This window comes from Sceloporus occidentalis, unplaced genomic scaffold (assembly GCF_023333645.1).
Source record: "Sceloporus occidentalis isolate IW3139 unplaced genomic scaffold, rSceOcc1.0.p SCAF_1, whole genome shotgun sequence".
Taxonomy (NCBI): Eukaryota; Metazoa; Chordata; class Lepidosauria; order Squamata; family Phrynosomatidae; genus Sceloporus; species Sceloporus occidentalis.
The window spans coordinates 99,830,244-99,846,470 of record NW_028316981.1 but is presented as its reverse complement, the minus strand read 5'-3'; the positions used below and the strand labels follow the sequence as shown (position 1 = coordinate 99,846,470).

At 41.5% G+C, this 16,227-nt stretch overlaps 1 protein-coding gene across 13 annotated transcripts in view; it reads left to right on the top strand.

Annotated features, from left to right (window-relative positions):
- The window catches only part of RAPGEF6 (Rap guanine nucleotide exchange factor 6), a 252,173-nt gene that overhangs the window by 147,501 nt on the left and 88,445 nt on the right, over positions 1-16,227 (top strand). For all 13 annotated transcript variants that reach the window (XM_089530351.1, XM_089530427.1, XM_089530390.1 and 10 more), the window contains one exon: positions 6,752-6,883. In XM_089530351.1, coding sequence (XP_089386477.1) covers positions 6,752-6,883 — 132 coding nt within the window. The remainder of the gene's footprint in view (positions 1-6,751; positions 6,884-16,227) is intronic.

Below are 16,227 nucleotides of genomic sequence, written 5' to 3'. Positions count from 1 at the left end.
CATCACACTTCGCATCTGGAACTGGTGCATCCTGAGAGGGATTCTGCTTCAAGCAATTCACTTGCCCAGAGAGGAGAATGACTTAGCCGACCACCTCAGCAGATCTTCCTCAGTCTGCCATGAGTGGAGGCTCCATCCCGAGATGGTCGACACCTCTTTGCGACTGCTGTCAACAGCCACTGTCCTCAGTTCTGCTCTCGAGCGCGCAACGAGAACTCCCTCGGAGACGCGTTCACCTTCGATTGGTCAGGAGAGATACTGTACGCCTTCCTCTGTTTCTGCTAATCACCAGAATAGTCTCCAAGGTGACAAGGGATCGCTCGGATGCCATCCTGATCACTCCCTGGTGGCCGAGACAGCCAAGGTTTCCATCCCTGCTCCACCTCTCCAGGAGAGATTTTCTCTGTCTCAAGTTCTGTTGGGACCTTCTCACTCTCCACGACGGTCGGGTTCAACATCCAGACATCGAGGATCTACCGATGATGGAGTGGAGGCTCCGTCCCTAGACTCACTACCTCCCTTGGTACGGACGGTGATTTTGGCTGCCTAAAAGCTGGCCACCAAGAAGCCCTACGCTTCCAAATGGAAGAAGTTCTTGGATTTCCTCTCTGCAAGAGGCCATTCTCCATCCCGAGTGATGACACCGGTGATGCTGGAGTTTCTGATGGCACTCTTGGATTCGGGGCTGTGCCTCACTTCCATCAAGTGCTATATTTCTGCCACCTGCTCCCATTTCCAGTTTGATGGCAAACCTTCCTTTTTCAGGGACCCTCTTGTGAAGAGTTTCCTAAAGGGTTGCAACAACCTTCACCCTCCGGTTTCGGTACCGACACCTGCTTGGAGTTTGGACACTGTCCTGTCTGCCTTGCAAACCAAGTCCTTTGAACCCATGGCCACAGCTGACTTCAGATTCTTAACTTGAAAGACAACCTTCCTTGTGGCCATCACCTCTGCCTACTGTGTGGGCGAACTCTGTGCCTTGCAGTGGGATCAGCCTTTCCTTAGTTTCCATAGGGATAAGGTTGTTCTCCGTACGGACATTACCTTTCTGCCTAAGGTCGTGTCAGAACATTATTATACCGACCCTGTCCTCAAACCCGACCACTGATGCCGAACGCAGTTTGCACACCTTGGATGTTCGGAGGGCTTTGGCCTTCTATTTGAACAGAACTGCGGGTTCAAGCCGTTCCGAGAGACTTTTACAATGGTACTTGGAACCAAAAAAGAGACTACCTGTTACTGCGCAGAGGCTTTCCAAATGGGTGGCTAGTACCATCCACCTCTGCTATGAACTTTTAGGCAGACCTCTCCCAGCCGGGGTTCGGTCTCTGCAACTAGGGCAGTAGCAACATCCTCCGCCTTCTTGACTGGAGTCCCGTTGGAGTATGTCTGCAAGGCTGCTGTTTGGCCCAGCCCTTGACTTTCATTAAACACTATAGGCTGGACATCAGGACCAAACGGGATGCAGCCTTTGGGAGGGCAGAGTTGGTTTCAGGTTTGCATTGATTGCACTGCATTTCATTTGTTTACACGTTTGAAAGGTATGAATTGGCTTGGTTTACAGCAGGGGTCAGCAACCTACGGCCCGCGGGCCGGATCCGGCCTGGCGAGGCCTTGGGACCGGCCCCAGCCCAGTCCTGCCGCTGATTGCCACCCCGCCGCAGCCTTCTTTGCCTGGGGGTGGGACTTTCCCGGTTTGGGGCAGGTCCGCACGGTCCTGCCCCGATTTGCCCTTTGTCCTGGGTCCCCTGCCCCCCGGCAATGGAGGCCAGGCAGGGGAAAGAGCCTTTCCTCTTCTTTCTCCTCCTCCTCCTCTTCTACCTCCCCTTTTTCCTCTTCTTCTTCATCTTCTTCCTCCTCCTCTTCTTCTTCCTCCTCTCCTCCTCTTCCTCCCCTTCTTCATCTTCTTCCTCCTCTTCTTCTCCACCTCTTCTTCTTCTCCTCCTCTTCTTCCCTCTTCCTCCCCTTCTTTTTCCTCTCTTCTTCCTCCTCCTCCTTTTCCCCTCTTCCTCCTCCTCTACCTCCTCCTCTTCTTCTTCCTCCTCTTCTTCTGGTGTTTGGCCAGAAAGGGAGGTACATTTCTGTCGTCTGGGAATAATGCCAAATGTCCTCCATTTTGATCATGCCTAAGAAACATGCATTTATATTACCATTTTTTAAAAATCACATTTTTTTTCGTGTGTCCTCCATTTAACAAAATGTGTCTTAAAAATTTTGTCCTACATTTGCCCTACATTTGTCCTGGTTTGGAGGTCCTGACTTATGGAACCCTATCTGCGCCGCTCCGGGCACCATTTTGAGTTTGACCCCCCCAGTTGTCTGAGGGACAGCAACCCAGCCCCCAGCTCAAAAAGGTTGCCTACCCCTGGTTTACAGCATTCCTACGGTTTACATACTGGTCTTGCATGACCTAATGTGCCTTATGACCTGAACAGGTTAAAGTACTATTTATTTAAGTACTAAAAACAGCTGACACAGTTTTTTGGTTCAAAGTATCTTTATTGTGATTAATAAACACTGTTTTATTTGAACCTTACTTTGGTGTCATGACACTCCCTCCATCACTGACCTAAGCTTGTCAGTCTCAACCCATTTGTATGATTCGCAGAGACTATGAAGAAGGAGGACAGGTTGCATACCTGTAACGGTATTTCTTCGAGTGGTCATCTGCGAATACATACAAATCCCGCCCATCCTCCCCTCAGTGTCCTGCTCTACATTGGCTCATTCTCATGTCATTCACGCAGCGTAAATTTCAGAACTGGGGAAAGAGCGGGAACGCAGGGACTTATAAGGGATGGGCGGTGCTACCGCCAAAAAGTTGCAAAGTTAACTTTGCCCAGTGATTCTAGAAGTTTTCCTAGCACTTCACAGGCGCAGTACAACCCAATTGTATGTATTTGCAGATGACCAGTCGAAGAAATACCGTTTTAGGTATGCAACCTGTCCATACCTGTCTTGTGCCAGCACTTCGCAAGGTGTTGGTTATTCAGCTGGCCTACAAATTAGCTTGAAAGGACCTTCCAGCTCGAATTTGAGCCCATTCCATGCATTCTGCATTTCTGAAGGGTGTGCCACTCAAGCAAATTTGTCATGTAGCATACCCTTCATTACTTGTTACTGAGAAGGCTCAGGGTCTAAGAATGATACTGCCTTTGGGGACCTGTACTGTGTTCCAGTTTGTCTAGCATATACTGCATGTCTGTTTGCCTTGCATGTTATTTTGCATTTGAATTCTGTCCTGTGTTTATATGTTTCAGGAGAATTTTGTTCATTGAAACAGTTATGATTCTATGATTCTATGATACCATTTGCTCGGTATGGGTGGGTGGCATGATATTCACATTTGGTGTTCTGCTTTTGGCTTAATGTTCAGTAAATTTTTACTTATTTGCAACAACATTCCTGTCTTCTTCTTGTATGTAGCTTGCTAGTTTCCCGTTTGTGTGAGATACAGTTCTGGGTCCCCTTCTGTTTTCTCTCTACACACTGTCCTTAGGTAAACTCATTAGCTCTTTTGGTTTTTCCTACCATCTGTACACCGATGACACCCAGTTGTATCTTTCCACCCCTGGCCTTTCTCCGAGACTTGAACAGCAAGTTTCGTCTTGTCTCGCAGTGGATGCGCCATCGGCGTTTGAAGCTCAACATGTCCAAGACGGAGCTTCTTGTCTTTCCTCCTAAGTCCACCCTTCAACACTCCTTTTCTGTCTCTGTGGACTGTAACAGAAATTTCGGGAAACTTAAAGATCTAGACCTGGCATAGCAATGATTGACAAGAGGACCTAGTAGATTGAAAATCCATAAATTTATTTCCAATTGTCAACAAAGGAAAACATTGAACTCAGTGGAATTCAAGTTCCAAAAAGCTGAGATCCCAAACAAGACAAAATGGCTCTTTTCATATTATTGAAGACAAAGAAGCTTCTTCACTACACCTGATTGGCTAATTACAATTTAAACATACAGAATTCTTACAATCAGAGCAGAAATACATGCATACATTAAAACTGCATCATCACTCCTTACCCCTTCCTTTAGGAATTTAGTAGCTTTCCTTCTAACCTTGCTTCTGAACATCAACAATGTATCCTTATCTTAGTAGTTTATGTTATGTCTTTTTTACTGGTGCCAGCTTCCATTTAGGTTAAGATGCACTCATTATTCCTTTGCTCTAGTTTTTTTTCTAAACTCCAAGCCTCTGTTTTAAAAACCTATTTTTCTTTAACCAAAGTGACTCCATGTTTCAATGGCTTTTTATTTCAACAAGGAATTTCCACCACAGGACAACATTTCTATTCAACCAGTCCAGCAAGCCCGCAGTCTTGGTTTTATTTTTGATTCTTCTCTGTCGTGTATCCCTCAGATCCAGACCACAGCCAAGGCTTGTAGATTCTTTTTATACAATATTGCCAAATTGTACAATAAAATTATACAATATTGCCATATCTCTCCGCCTCTACTGCCAAGATCCTGGTCCATGCCCTAGTGGTCTCACGACTTGATTACTGTAACGTCCTCCTGGCTGGGCTTCCTCTTCCTCACCTCCGTCCTTTAATTTCTGTCCAGCATTCAGCTGCATGCATTATCACATCCACCCACCGCTCTGACCACATCTCTCCTGTGCTGGCATCCCTTCACTGGCTCCCACTCCCTTTCTGCATTCAGTATAAGATCCTGCTGTCGACGTTTAAAGCCCTCCATGGGCTGGCCCCTCCTTACTTATCAGACCTTATTTCTCCTCACCTTCCCACTAGGGCCTTCCGTTCTGGTAGTCAAGATCTGCTGTCCCAGCCCAGGATTTCCTCTGCCCCATCTCGGATTTGCCCCTTTTCACTTGCTGCCCCTCACTCCTGGAACCTTCTTCCCCCGCGAGCAAGAACCATCACTTCTTTAACCAGCTTCAAAACGGAGTTGAAGACCATCCTGTTCAGAGAAGCGTTCCCAGGCATTGCATAATGGTCGCTTGCTATTTGACGTTCTTTGTTGCCTGTTTTATTGAATCATTTCCTGTATTGCTATGTATTTTATATGTATTATCCTACTAGAGAGGCAGGCTAGCTCCAACAGGCCTCCCTGGAAGAAGATTAACCATCCATTAAGAAGCCAAGCCCTCCCTCCAGTCCATCTCCCCTGATCCAGGCCTCAGAGGTAGAGAAGAACTGCTGGCCCTCATCCCCTTCCCCACCACCACTCCCTTCTCCTTTTGTGTCGTGTCTTTTTAGATTGTAAGCCTGAGGGCAGGGAACCATCCAATTAAAAAGATTGTATGTACAGCACTGTTTATAAATAAAGGTTAATAATAATAATACAGACACCACAAAGGAGGACAGATTGCATACTGGTAACTGAAGTTCTTTGCATGGTGATCTGTACACTCAAACAACCCTGCCCATCCCCCTCTTGTAGTGCCTTGCTGGTCCCTATGGATGGCTGCATTAGCATCCATGTAACTCATGATTTTGGCAGCAAGCCCCATTACATAGGATTGCTGCAAGTGGGCAGGGTTCCTTCCAAAATGGTTTTATTATATTCTAGAAGGTTCTGAATGGTGTTCTGTGCAGGCATAGGACTACTCATTTGTGTGAATGCACAGATGACCACTTGAAGAATTACAGTTACAGGTGTGCAACCTTTTTCTTACTGGGTGAAAAGAGCACATGGAGGTGAGTGTGTATGTCAGATATTTATCTTGATGGAAATTGTTGTGCTTTGTCTATGCATGCTCCTCTTGCTTTCTACCAGACAGCAGCTGTGGCCCTGGACCAAAAAAGTTGTCATCTCCCCCCACCCACCCACAGACACACTTTTAAGGTTTAATCTTTTTCTTACTTTTTATTGCTGGGGGGGGGGGGCAGGGATAGGGAACTACTTTCTCTTAAAAACTAATTGAGGTTTGGAAGTAGTGCATGATAGGAGGTGGAGTCCAGTGGGTGTGTTCTCATAATGGAACCATCATTGGAAATAGAATGGTGCTATTCTCTCTCTCTCTTTTTCCTTTGCATCCCCTCTTTCTTGTGCACTCTTAGGAAAATTTGGAAACCCTTTGGACTTGGTTTTCAGGTGATGTAGAAAATGTCCATTAGCACAGTATTACTTCTAGCTTCTCTTCTTTAAATTACAGTTTGTAATTGGTATTCACAGATTTTTTAATCCACGGATTTCAAAATATGATTTGAAAATATTTTTAAAATTCCATAAATTCCAAAAGCAAACCTTGTTTTTGCTGTTTTATATAAGGGACACAATTTCACTATGGCATTGTATTTAATGGGCCTTGAGCACACAGATTTTCCATTTTCACGGGCCCTGGAATCAAACCCAAGGGCCCACTGTACATTCTGCTTTTGTCTGAATATGAGGTCCAAGGTGGCTTACAGGGAAGGCTATAACAAATTACAATTAAAACAATGTCTAATAAAAATGTTAAAAATTTAAAACGTAAAAAGTAATTTTAAAACATTTTAAAACATCCTTAAAATATAATAAGAATAAAAGTCCATAAAATACAAGTTTGCTTTTTGTTTTTTCGAATATTAGACGAATCAGAAGTTGTAGTTACCGTCAAGGATCATTTTGGGATGGCAGGAGAAACAGTCCACTCCTCTTGGGTTTGAACTGTCTCATTCTTCTACTGTGAATACATGCTTTCCAGTTTTTTGTTCTTTTCTCAAATATTGCTAAGTTCAAATATTCTTTCAGTTGCTGCTAAATCATGTTTGTCTAATATTGCATATATTTTTGCTTCTAGCTTCCAGCAGATCTTACCAAGATGCACCTCACAGATGGCCAACATCCACAGGTGACACATGTTCCTTCAAGCCAATCTGGCTGCAGCATTGCCAGTGACTCTGGGAGCAGCAGTTTGTCTGACATCTACCAGGTAAATCTCAAATTTGCTTTAACAGTTTTTTAAGTACAAGGCTCTAGACAGCTGCAGCATAATACCCACTCATGTACAAGGATAAAACCAGGGATGGTTACATGAATGTGCATAAATGGTTGACCATGAATGTGACAGTGTGTCTTGAAGCATTCTAGACTTTTATTAATTGTCAGAAAAGGTCTTTATAGAGCTTTGTAACCACACACACACACACACAGACAGAGTTTCAGAAGACTGAACACAATTACAGAGTTCCACTGATTGGGAAATTGCTAAGCCATGTTACTAATTATGAGAGCTGTGTAAGTTCTGAATGAAAAATTGGAATATTTTCAGACATACAACAACAGGGTTGGGGCCTGCATGATTCTGTCCCATTTTCCCTTACATGCAAGAGAGAGAAATGTATAGGGCTTAGTTGCAGTGGGACTAAGGGAGGCCAGACACTGTTTTGTGAGTTTAAAACAGCCACAATTTTAATGCATATATAGGGGTGATACATCCAATAATCAAGCCCTTAACATAAAAGAACATACAGTAGGAGCATGTCTGCATAATACATCAGTCTTTTAAGCAGTTAAACATAAATCAAGCATAAACCAGTCATAAATGAAGCACAAACCAGCTATAAATCAATCATAACTGAGGTCATAAAACAATTATGATAGGGTCATAAATTAATCATAACAGTTATAAATCATTCATGTTTACTTTCATAAATCAATTGCTGTAAGAATGTTTCTTGTCTATCCCCGCCCCTAGAATTTTATTGACGTGAATTGTGATGAAGCATATGCTGCAAAACCCTATAGTGCCTCATGTGAGAGTAACTCTTACCAGCCGGTAGGGAACAATCAGGCTCTAGTTAGTAGACTGTGCATAACAGCAGGATTATACAACACATAAACTAACTAAAATAACCTACATATAACAACCCTAAAATCCAACCCACAGGGAGGGTGAAAAACCCATGCTCTAATAACATGGGAAAATTCCTGCCCAGCCCCTAAGGTGACCAGCTGCAGTCTGAGGATGTGGAGTACACTCAGTAACATAAAGGATGGGTAGGATAGGTTGATCAATGACCAGGCTCCAAATGGCAGGATTCACATGGAGCTGGCCTTTATATGGCTGTCCAGATCTCGTACAAAATCTTGTTGTGCTCTGGTTCATGTGGCCAAATCTCAATTTCACCAGTCATTGAGAGATTTGGTATCCCTCTGTGTGGTTGCACAGAGGGCAGCAGTAACAGCAGTAGTGCCATCTCCCCAAAGGTGCCTCTTTATTGTCAGGATAGGTCATGTTAGCAGAAGTGTAATATTGCTTCTTGTTAGTGCTACTGTTTATTCTCTAATTTAGAACTTAAAATTATAGTGCAACCAAAATTAAGTAACAGTGCATTTATACATTCACAGGTTCATAATGTGCTTTCATCACAGTTGTGTGAACCTCTCTAAATGGAAAATATGCATTGATAAAATCATGATGCTTAGTCATTGTTTTTGAGCCTCCCATCAACCTCTGGCATTGCTGGTGAAGGGAGGCAGTTAAGGATTTCCTTATTCCCCCAGTCCCCATTTCTAGAAATGTGAAAACAAAAGTGCCATAAGATAGCAGCTGTTTTGTTGCTTTGAACCACTGAGGGAGAATGAAAATGCTGTACTTGACTGATCTATTACAGATTGTAACAGGTTCTCATGTTCTTAAATAGGAAAGGGAACCACTGAATTCTATCTGTACATCACCACTCACTAATTTCCCCATGTCACTCATTAACTTAGTGGGAAGTTACTGAGGGGTTTAACTTGCACTTTTCCTGACCTCTGATTCTGCAGAGACTTTCCCCCATGTGAGATGGGAATCCTGTACACACTTGTGTGCACACACACTGAGCAAAGTAACTGAAGAGAGAGTGAAAAAGAGATCTTTTAAGGAAAGCTTTTATTTTAAGCAATCAATCTTATATTACAGTAGTAAGAAGGTATTTCAAATGTGCAGGCACCTTTCTTCAAGTAATGACAAAGTTACAAAACAGCTTAAGTCATATTCAGCTGAGGTTAGAAAGAAAGAACATAAGCCCTACCATGTCTAACCTAACATTCTTACTTACAGACACAGGTAGTGTTCTGCATCTTTGGATGTTCTTGGAAGTCTGGACCTCTTTGTCCAGCTTATGACCAAGCTTCCCTAGGGATAGTGAGGCAGGCAGCACTTTCACTACTTCTTCATAAGTCCCGAAAGCGGGTTACAAAAGGGGCGTCTCTTCCAGATGCCCCTATTCCTGTTATGGACTCTGTCCGTAACAAATGGCGGCGGCCGTTCCACACGGCCGCCACCATCTTGACATAACGGACGCTGTGCATCCACACGTCGCGCGGCACTAATGATGTCCCGAGTGCGCCATTGGCACCTCGCGGCGTCATGAGCGTGCCTCCAGAAGAAGCTCCATTTTGGAGCTTCTTTTTTGCTCTGTAAGGGAGCCGCGCGGTTTGGCTGCGGTGGCTCCCTTGCGGAGCAAACAGCAGTGCCGGGAGACCGCCGCAAAGCAGCGGTTTGTAACGCCTCAAAGTCTCTCAAGTCTGTCCCAAGTCTCTCTTGTGCTTCCTGGCACCATGCTGGTGAACTGCAGATTGGAATGCATTCAGTTTGGACTTATAGCTCATATAGCAAGTATTGAATATCATAAGCTGAAAACTAAATCTGCCAAGTTGTTAATGTTAAACTGATGAGGTAATAAATCAAAATTAGTCTGAAAGGACACAACTTTATATTATGTCCATTAGCATTGCATGGATTAGTTGATTACAAGCTGGCTGCATTTCAGCAAGAAAAGATAACATTTTAAAAAAATATATACAGTATTTCATTAACTTATAAACCAGTTAAACACATTACACTATAAAAGTGCAATACATTATACTAAACTACATATACAAATACGCAGTGATAAAAATGTCTTCTGCCATCACCTAAACCACCCACCAAATAAACTAAATAACACCCCCCACACACAAAAACACGCAAACAACATAAAACAACACTTAATTGACTTCCCACCCTCCAAATCCAAGAATATAAAGCTGAATGGTAATTATAAAGAATGTCTCTATAATACTAACACTGTTCATTACTGCTTCTGATCTAAAGTATAAAAGATAGTTCTTAGCATCAAATCTCACAAATATATTCTTCCAATTTTTATTTTAATGTAAGGCAAAAATAATTCCCAATATTTTTAAAAAAATTTTTTTAAAGATTTTCTCTTTAATCGGTGTTGCCAGCTTATCCGTCTCAGCTGTTTCAAAGATGTTGATAGTCCATTCTTCTTCCAATGGCTTATTTTCACTTTTCCACTTCTGGGCTGATAGCAGTCTTTTTGCAGTAATTATAGTGTGTTGCCTGGAAATTAATTCTCTTGAATTTGTCTTTTGCAATAACTAACAAAAAAAGCTCTGGCTTCAACTGCATTTTACATCTCAAAATATTTTGCATCCATTTCTGAATCTCTTTCCAGTCTCTCTTGGCTTTATCACTTGACCACCCAATGTGGTAAAAAGTACCATCATGTACATCATATTTCAAACTTGTATTTTTAATCCTGTGTATATCTTAGACAGTCTAGCTGGAGTCAAATACTATCTATACACCATCTTGTAAAAGTTTTCTCTAAGATCATAACTCAAAATGTACTTAAACCACCAGTCCACATTTCCAGCTCAATATTATATCAAATGTTTTGAGCCAGTGTAACCATACAATACTTACTGTATTTATCCTCAAGTTCTATTTTTAACAATTTATAAATTTTCCCAATCAAACGTTTATCATCAGTACATAAGTTCAATTCAGATTCACTTTTTTTCCTTTCAAAACCAAAAAAGATTTTTATCAGGTTTATGTCTTTCCAGCAAATCTTTATAACAATACCAGTGGGAGTCAAGTTCATCTTTGACAAATTCCTCTTGAGTTTTAAATCTAACTTCAGCATTGTTCTACTTTAATTAATCTCTGTACACAATCTGTTTTTCATGAGTTTGTTCATCTATTCTATAGAAAGCTTTTTTGATAGAGGAAGATAATTTTTAACAATAAAAATATACTTAAGTATGTTCCAAGTTTATTGTGGGTACAATTTCTCTCTTTTTGTGTGTCCGCACATGTGTATGTGTGTATATAGGGGGAATCTCTATACTCTCTTGGCACTCCGTTGAGAGGAAGTGCCAAAGACCTGCAGACTCCACTGTTTTTCTGCCCAGCAATTTCAAAAAAGCCAGAAGCAGTGCTGCAGCAGAAAGAGTAGAGGGGGTCAGTACTTGTTTGGGGTGTTCCTGAGGCAACAAAGCTCTTGACTTTCACAACTTTATTCAGAGAAGGGCATGGTTCCTTTTTTTATAAGAGTTAAGGTACAGCACTTACATTGACCCATGAATATGTTGACCTGTTTTGGGGGAACAATATTTTTACTAAAAATTGTAGACTTAGACATGAGTATATATAGTACATATAGCCCAGTGATAAGGTAATATTCAAGGGCTCTTATGTATTTCGTCTGAGTTATCTGCGTTCCTCTAGAAACAATTCAGCCAAATTGAAGTACCTTTGTATCTCCTGATTTCTGTAAAAAGGGTTTTAAACATGTGCTTAACTTTACCATTGGAATTGATGGATGCTTTGATTGTCTCTAATTTTTGGTAATTAATTTCTTAATACTTTGCCACATGAGTGTTGTACTATGGGGGTTTATTTGATGATTGACTCCATCACTTGATTACAACCTGTTGCAGCATTTTCTAACAAACGTTTGCTAAATAAATATGTTAGAAACTGAATACAGTTTCAGAGGAGACCAGGGAAAAGGTTTTTCCCATCACCAGTATCAAAGGATTTGTGTGTGGGGGGAGAGATAAATGGTCCTGGGTAAAATAGCTAATTTATTAGACATAGCAGCCATAGAGGAAATTCCAAGGAACAAGAGATACCAAGGAGTGTATTCCCTATTTTACTGTTCGCAGATGTGATGGGGGATACAGACCAGTTCTGGATCTGGAATTTCTCAATGCATTTGTCCAATACAGGTGGTTCAAGGTTGAGACTTTGGTCACCATTTTGGACAATTTGGAAATGGACAATTATTTAATTTCTGTGGATTTGCAGAAAGCAGATTTTCATTTTTAATGCATCCAGATTGTAGGGAATACGGAGGACATCACTTCCAATTCAGGGCCCTGCCATTTGGTCTAGCTTCAGCTCCAAGGATTTTCACTAAGGTTTTGGTGCCAATAATAGCATATCTGAGGCAATATCCAAATGTATTTTTTCCTTAGTGAGTGCTTACAATATGTTGGACAATAACTTAGTGAGTGCAAGAGATCACAAAATGGCAGGGCATGGATTTTTAATAACTTACGAAAAGAATCATATAAGTGCAACAAAGATTATAACTTATTAAGGATTATTAACAAATACAGTGGAAGGTTGTGTGTATCTTTTCGAAGAGAGGAAAGGGAAAATACAAAAGATGATAGTGGAGTTGATACAGGTGAAAATGGTAGAACTCATGTATTTGACAAAGGTGCTAGGTGTTTTAACATCAACAGTCCAATTGGTTCTATGGTTAAGATTTTTGCACCAGATTGCTCCAAAAAATTTTCTACACCCATATCAACTTTTGCTAATAATGAAAAGGCACAGTCTGTTGAAGGTACCCTAGAAGGTAATGATGGATTTGGCCAGTTGGAGGAAAGAGGAGGTCCTCTGCAAGGGCATTATGTTTGTTCCACAGAAAAAGGTAAACAGTGGATACCAGTCTCTATGGCTGAGGGGTCCATTGCTTGATACTGTTAAGCAGAGGGCCTGTGGTCAGTATTGGAGAGAAGTGGCATTCATTGGATACAGAAAGCAATAAGAATCTATTTGTGGAAAACTAAACATTTTAGAATGACTGAGGCACTGTTCATATACAGTCCGTCCTCGCCTTACGCGGGGGATCCGTTCCGGATCCCTCCGTGTAAGGCGAATTCCGCCTATGCTCGAGCCCCATTGGAAACAATGGGGCTCGTGCACGGTGGTGCGGTGGCGCGCGCGCGGGGCGCAACAGGCGCGCGCGCCCATTCAATTGAATGGGATGTGACGTCCCTTCCGCCCTGTGCGCGCCCCGCGGCTTGAGCGCATATGCTCAAGGCCGCGTATGGCGCGCCCGCGTATGGCACGAGCACGCTGTATTACAATCAGATTTATTTGGGCCGAAGGCATCAGAACAGTTTGGCGGGTTATAAACCGCCATAAAGTACGCGCTCCGAGTGCACTAGGGTTAGGAAGGGCCGTATTAGGGTTAGGAAGGTTCTTACCTTCCTGACGGCCCTTCCTCCCAGTACGTGCGGAGCGCGGGCTTTATAGTGGCGCCCATCCACATGGGCGCCGCCATTTTGACATCTTGGATGCTGTGCGTCCAGACGTGTCGTGGCGGAAGTGACACCGTGAGGGCGCGCTCCGCCCCTCGCGGCGCCACTTCCGCATTCTGAAAAGGAGTGCCATTTCGGTGCTCCTTTTTCGCTGCACGGGGAAGCCTCGCGGTCTGGCTTCCCTTGAGGGCCGTTTGTAACCCGCCATAATGTCTTGAAGGTTAAAAGCCTGTATTTTCATTCAATTGGGAGACAATTGAATGAAAATACACGCTATGTGGTTAATATATTAGAATATTATCACCGACATAATGAAAAACAAGTAGGATTAATTTTTTTAGATCTCCAAAAAGTATTCGACTCTGTGATTTGGGAAACATTGTTTAAGATTCTAAAAGATATGGGGATAGGAGAAATTTTTTGTACACAGATAAAAAAGCTATATAAAAACCAGAGAGCTAGCATTTTAATTAACGGAGATAGAACACCCCCCCCCCCCCCATATTAAAAAGGGTACAAGACAGGGCTGTCCTCTCTCACCCCTCCTTGTCCTAGTAGTTATTGAAACATTAATTAGAAAAATTAAATTGGATAACAATCTGAAGGGGGTAAAAATTAAAAGAAATAGTCATAAATTGAAAGCGTATGCAGATGACCTATTTATAAATCTTGAGGAACCATTAGAGAATATTGAATACTTAATGAAGATTTTAGAAAACTTTGGGAGGGTAAGTGATTGCAGAGTAAATCTGGAGAAATCGGTGATCATAGCAAAAAATATGAGCAAGGAACAAAAAGTGGAACTAGTTAAACGTTCAGGAATTGAAGTTAAAAACAAAACAAGATATTTGGGTGTAATAATTACGAATAAAACAAATGACCTGTTTGAAAACAATTATGAGTATGGAAAAAAATCAAGATGCAACTAAATAAATGGAATAAATTACATTTATCCTTTTTAAGCTGAATTGCGGCCATTAAAATGAACATTATCCCCCAGGTACTATTTCTTTTCCAAACACTTCCAATAGTAATATCAGATAAGATTTTAAAAAATTGGTAGAAAGACTTATTGAATTTCATATGGAAGAGGAGGAAACCCAGGATCAAATTCAAGGTTCTACAAGATGCTAAGGAAAGAGGAGGGTTAAAGGTCCCAAACATCAGAATTTATTATGAAGCTAACTGTTTATTATGGTTAAAAAAGTGGGTAAATCTGCAGGACATGGAAAAAACACAAAGACAGAATAGTTATCGGTCTACCTAAATGGGCTTCCCCTTTAGAAAAATACAAACAATATCTGCTGGAAGTGTGGTAAAGCTATAGACTCTTATTTTCACTGTTGGTGGTCGTGTGAGAAAGCCAAAGAATTATGGAAAAATATTAGTGGGGAAATAAATAAAATTCTAGACATCAAATTGAAAGTAACTCCAGAAGCCATGTTATTGGGTATGATTGAAGAACATTTAGATAAGAAATATGGTAAAATTCTAATGTATATGATTTCTATTGCTAGGATATTATATGCGAAAAAATGGAGAATGAAGGATATATCCAGTTCAGAGGAGTGGTCTTCATATTTATATGAGATGATCCAGATGGATAAACTTTCATGTTGGCTAAAAGAAGACTCTTGGGAATCTTTATCTAGAGAATGGAACAATGTGTCTAACTATATTAAGGAAAAATGGGGTGATACACTGTTGTAATGTTATAATGTTTTTGAGCAAGCAACAGATACTGTCTCAGTTTGCTAGATACGTCTTTTTATCCCCATTACTAAAATGATACATAGATATAAATTGCTGTAAATAAGGAATAAGTGAGAAAATATACTCTAAACCCCTCTTTTTGGGTATAATAGCAAGAAAGAAATTTTAGTTCTCAGCTGGCTGGGTTAAGGCAATGCTATGTGTTTGTTTTTTTACTTCTCTTTTGATAAAGACAATCTAGATTCTGGGAAAACTTACTTTACATCTTGAATTAACTGATAGAGAAACAGCAGATAATGAAAATAGAGTAAGAAGTTTCTAAGGTAGAAGAAAAAAGATCTTCTCATAACTAAAAGGTGGTGGAAGTCATTTTTTTTAAATATGTAAACTAGTGTGGTTGGTTATAGAGGTAAAGGGAATAAGTATGTTGAGAATGTTAAGATAAGAGAGAAATAATATGAAAGGATATGTTATTGGGTGGGATAAAGGGAGGGGTGCAGAGAGGGAGGGGATTTTGTAAGATTGACATGGAAAAAAACCCCTGTATTTTCCAGGGTTATAGCCTGGGAAAAGTTGCATGATTTATGCATTTGTGGACTCATTCAGTCAGGTCGATGGCGACAATGGTAGCCTATATAGTGTCAGCTTCAATTGAGAGTATTAAATTTAGGGCTAGTCAGGCAGCCCTTAGGTAAGAAAGTACTGCAGGCTGTGGTTAACAATTCTGGATAAACCCTTCCTATTGTTGGTGGATTGGGTATATCCCAAGTGTTGTGGGCTGTTCCTTAACTCTCACGGAAGATGAATTGTTGATACTATTTGTGGAAAACTAAACATTTTAGAATGACTGAGGCACTGTTCATATACAGTCCGTCAAACTCCTCATTTGTGCCCCTCAGTCTTTCATGGACAGCAAACCAGGAGAGACATAATGGCACGTGTGGGGAAGCATGCCCCTGTTGTAATCAGTCGAGCCCCAGTATTAGCAATGTTTCTGATTTGCAGAGGGAGGGGGTCTGGAACGGGTGCCCCACCAGTTGGAAGGGACAACTGTATTAATGTTAGCATTGATAGTAGTGACAGTTTTAAGAAAGTAGTGCTCAAATTATAAAATAGTAAGAATGGCCCCATACAGAAAGGCCAAAATAAAGCTGTTTCGGGTCACTTTGGAGGTATGCTGGTTAAATGATGCATGCATCCTAAGAGTCCAGAAGCTGCACCAAAGCT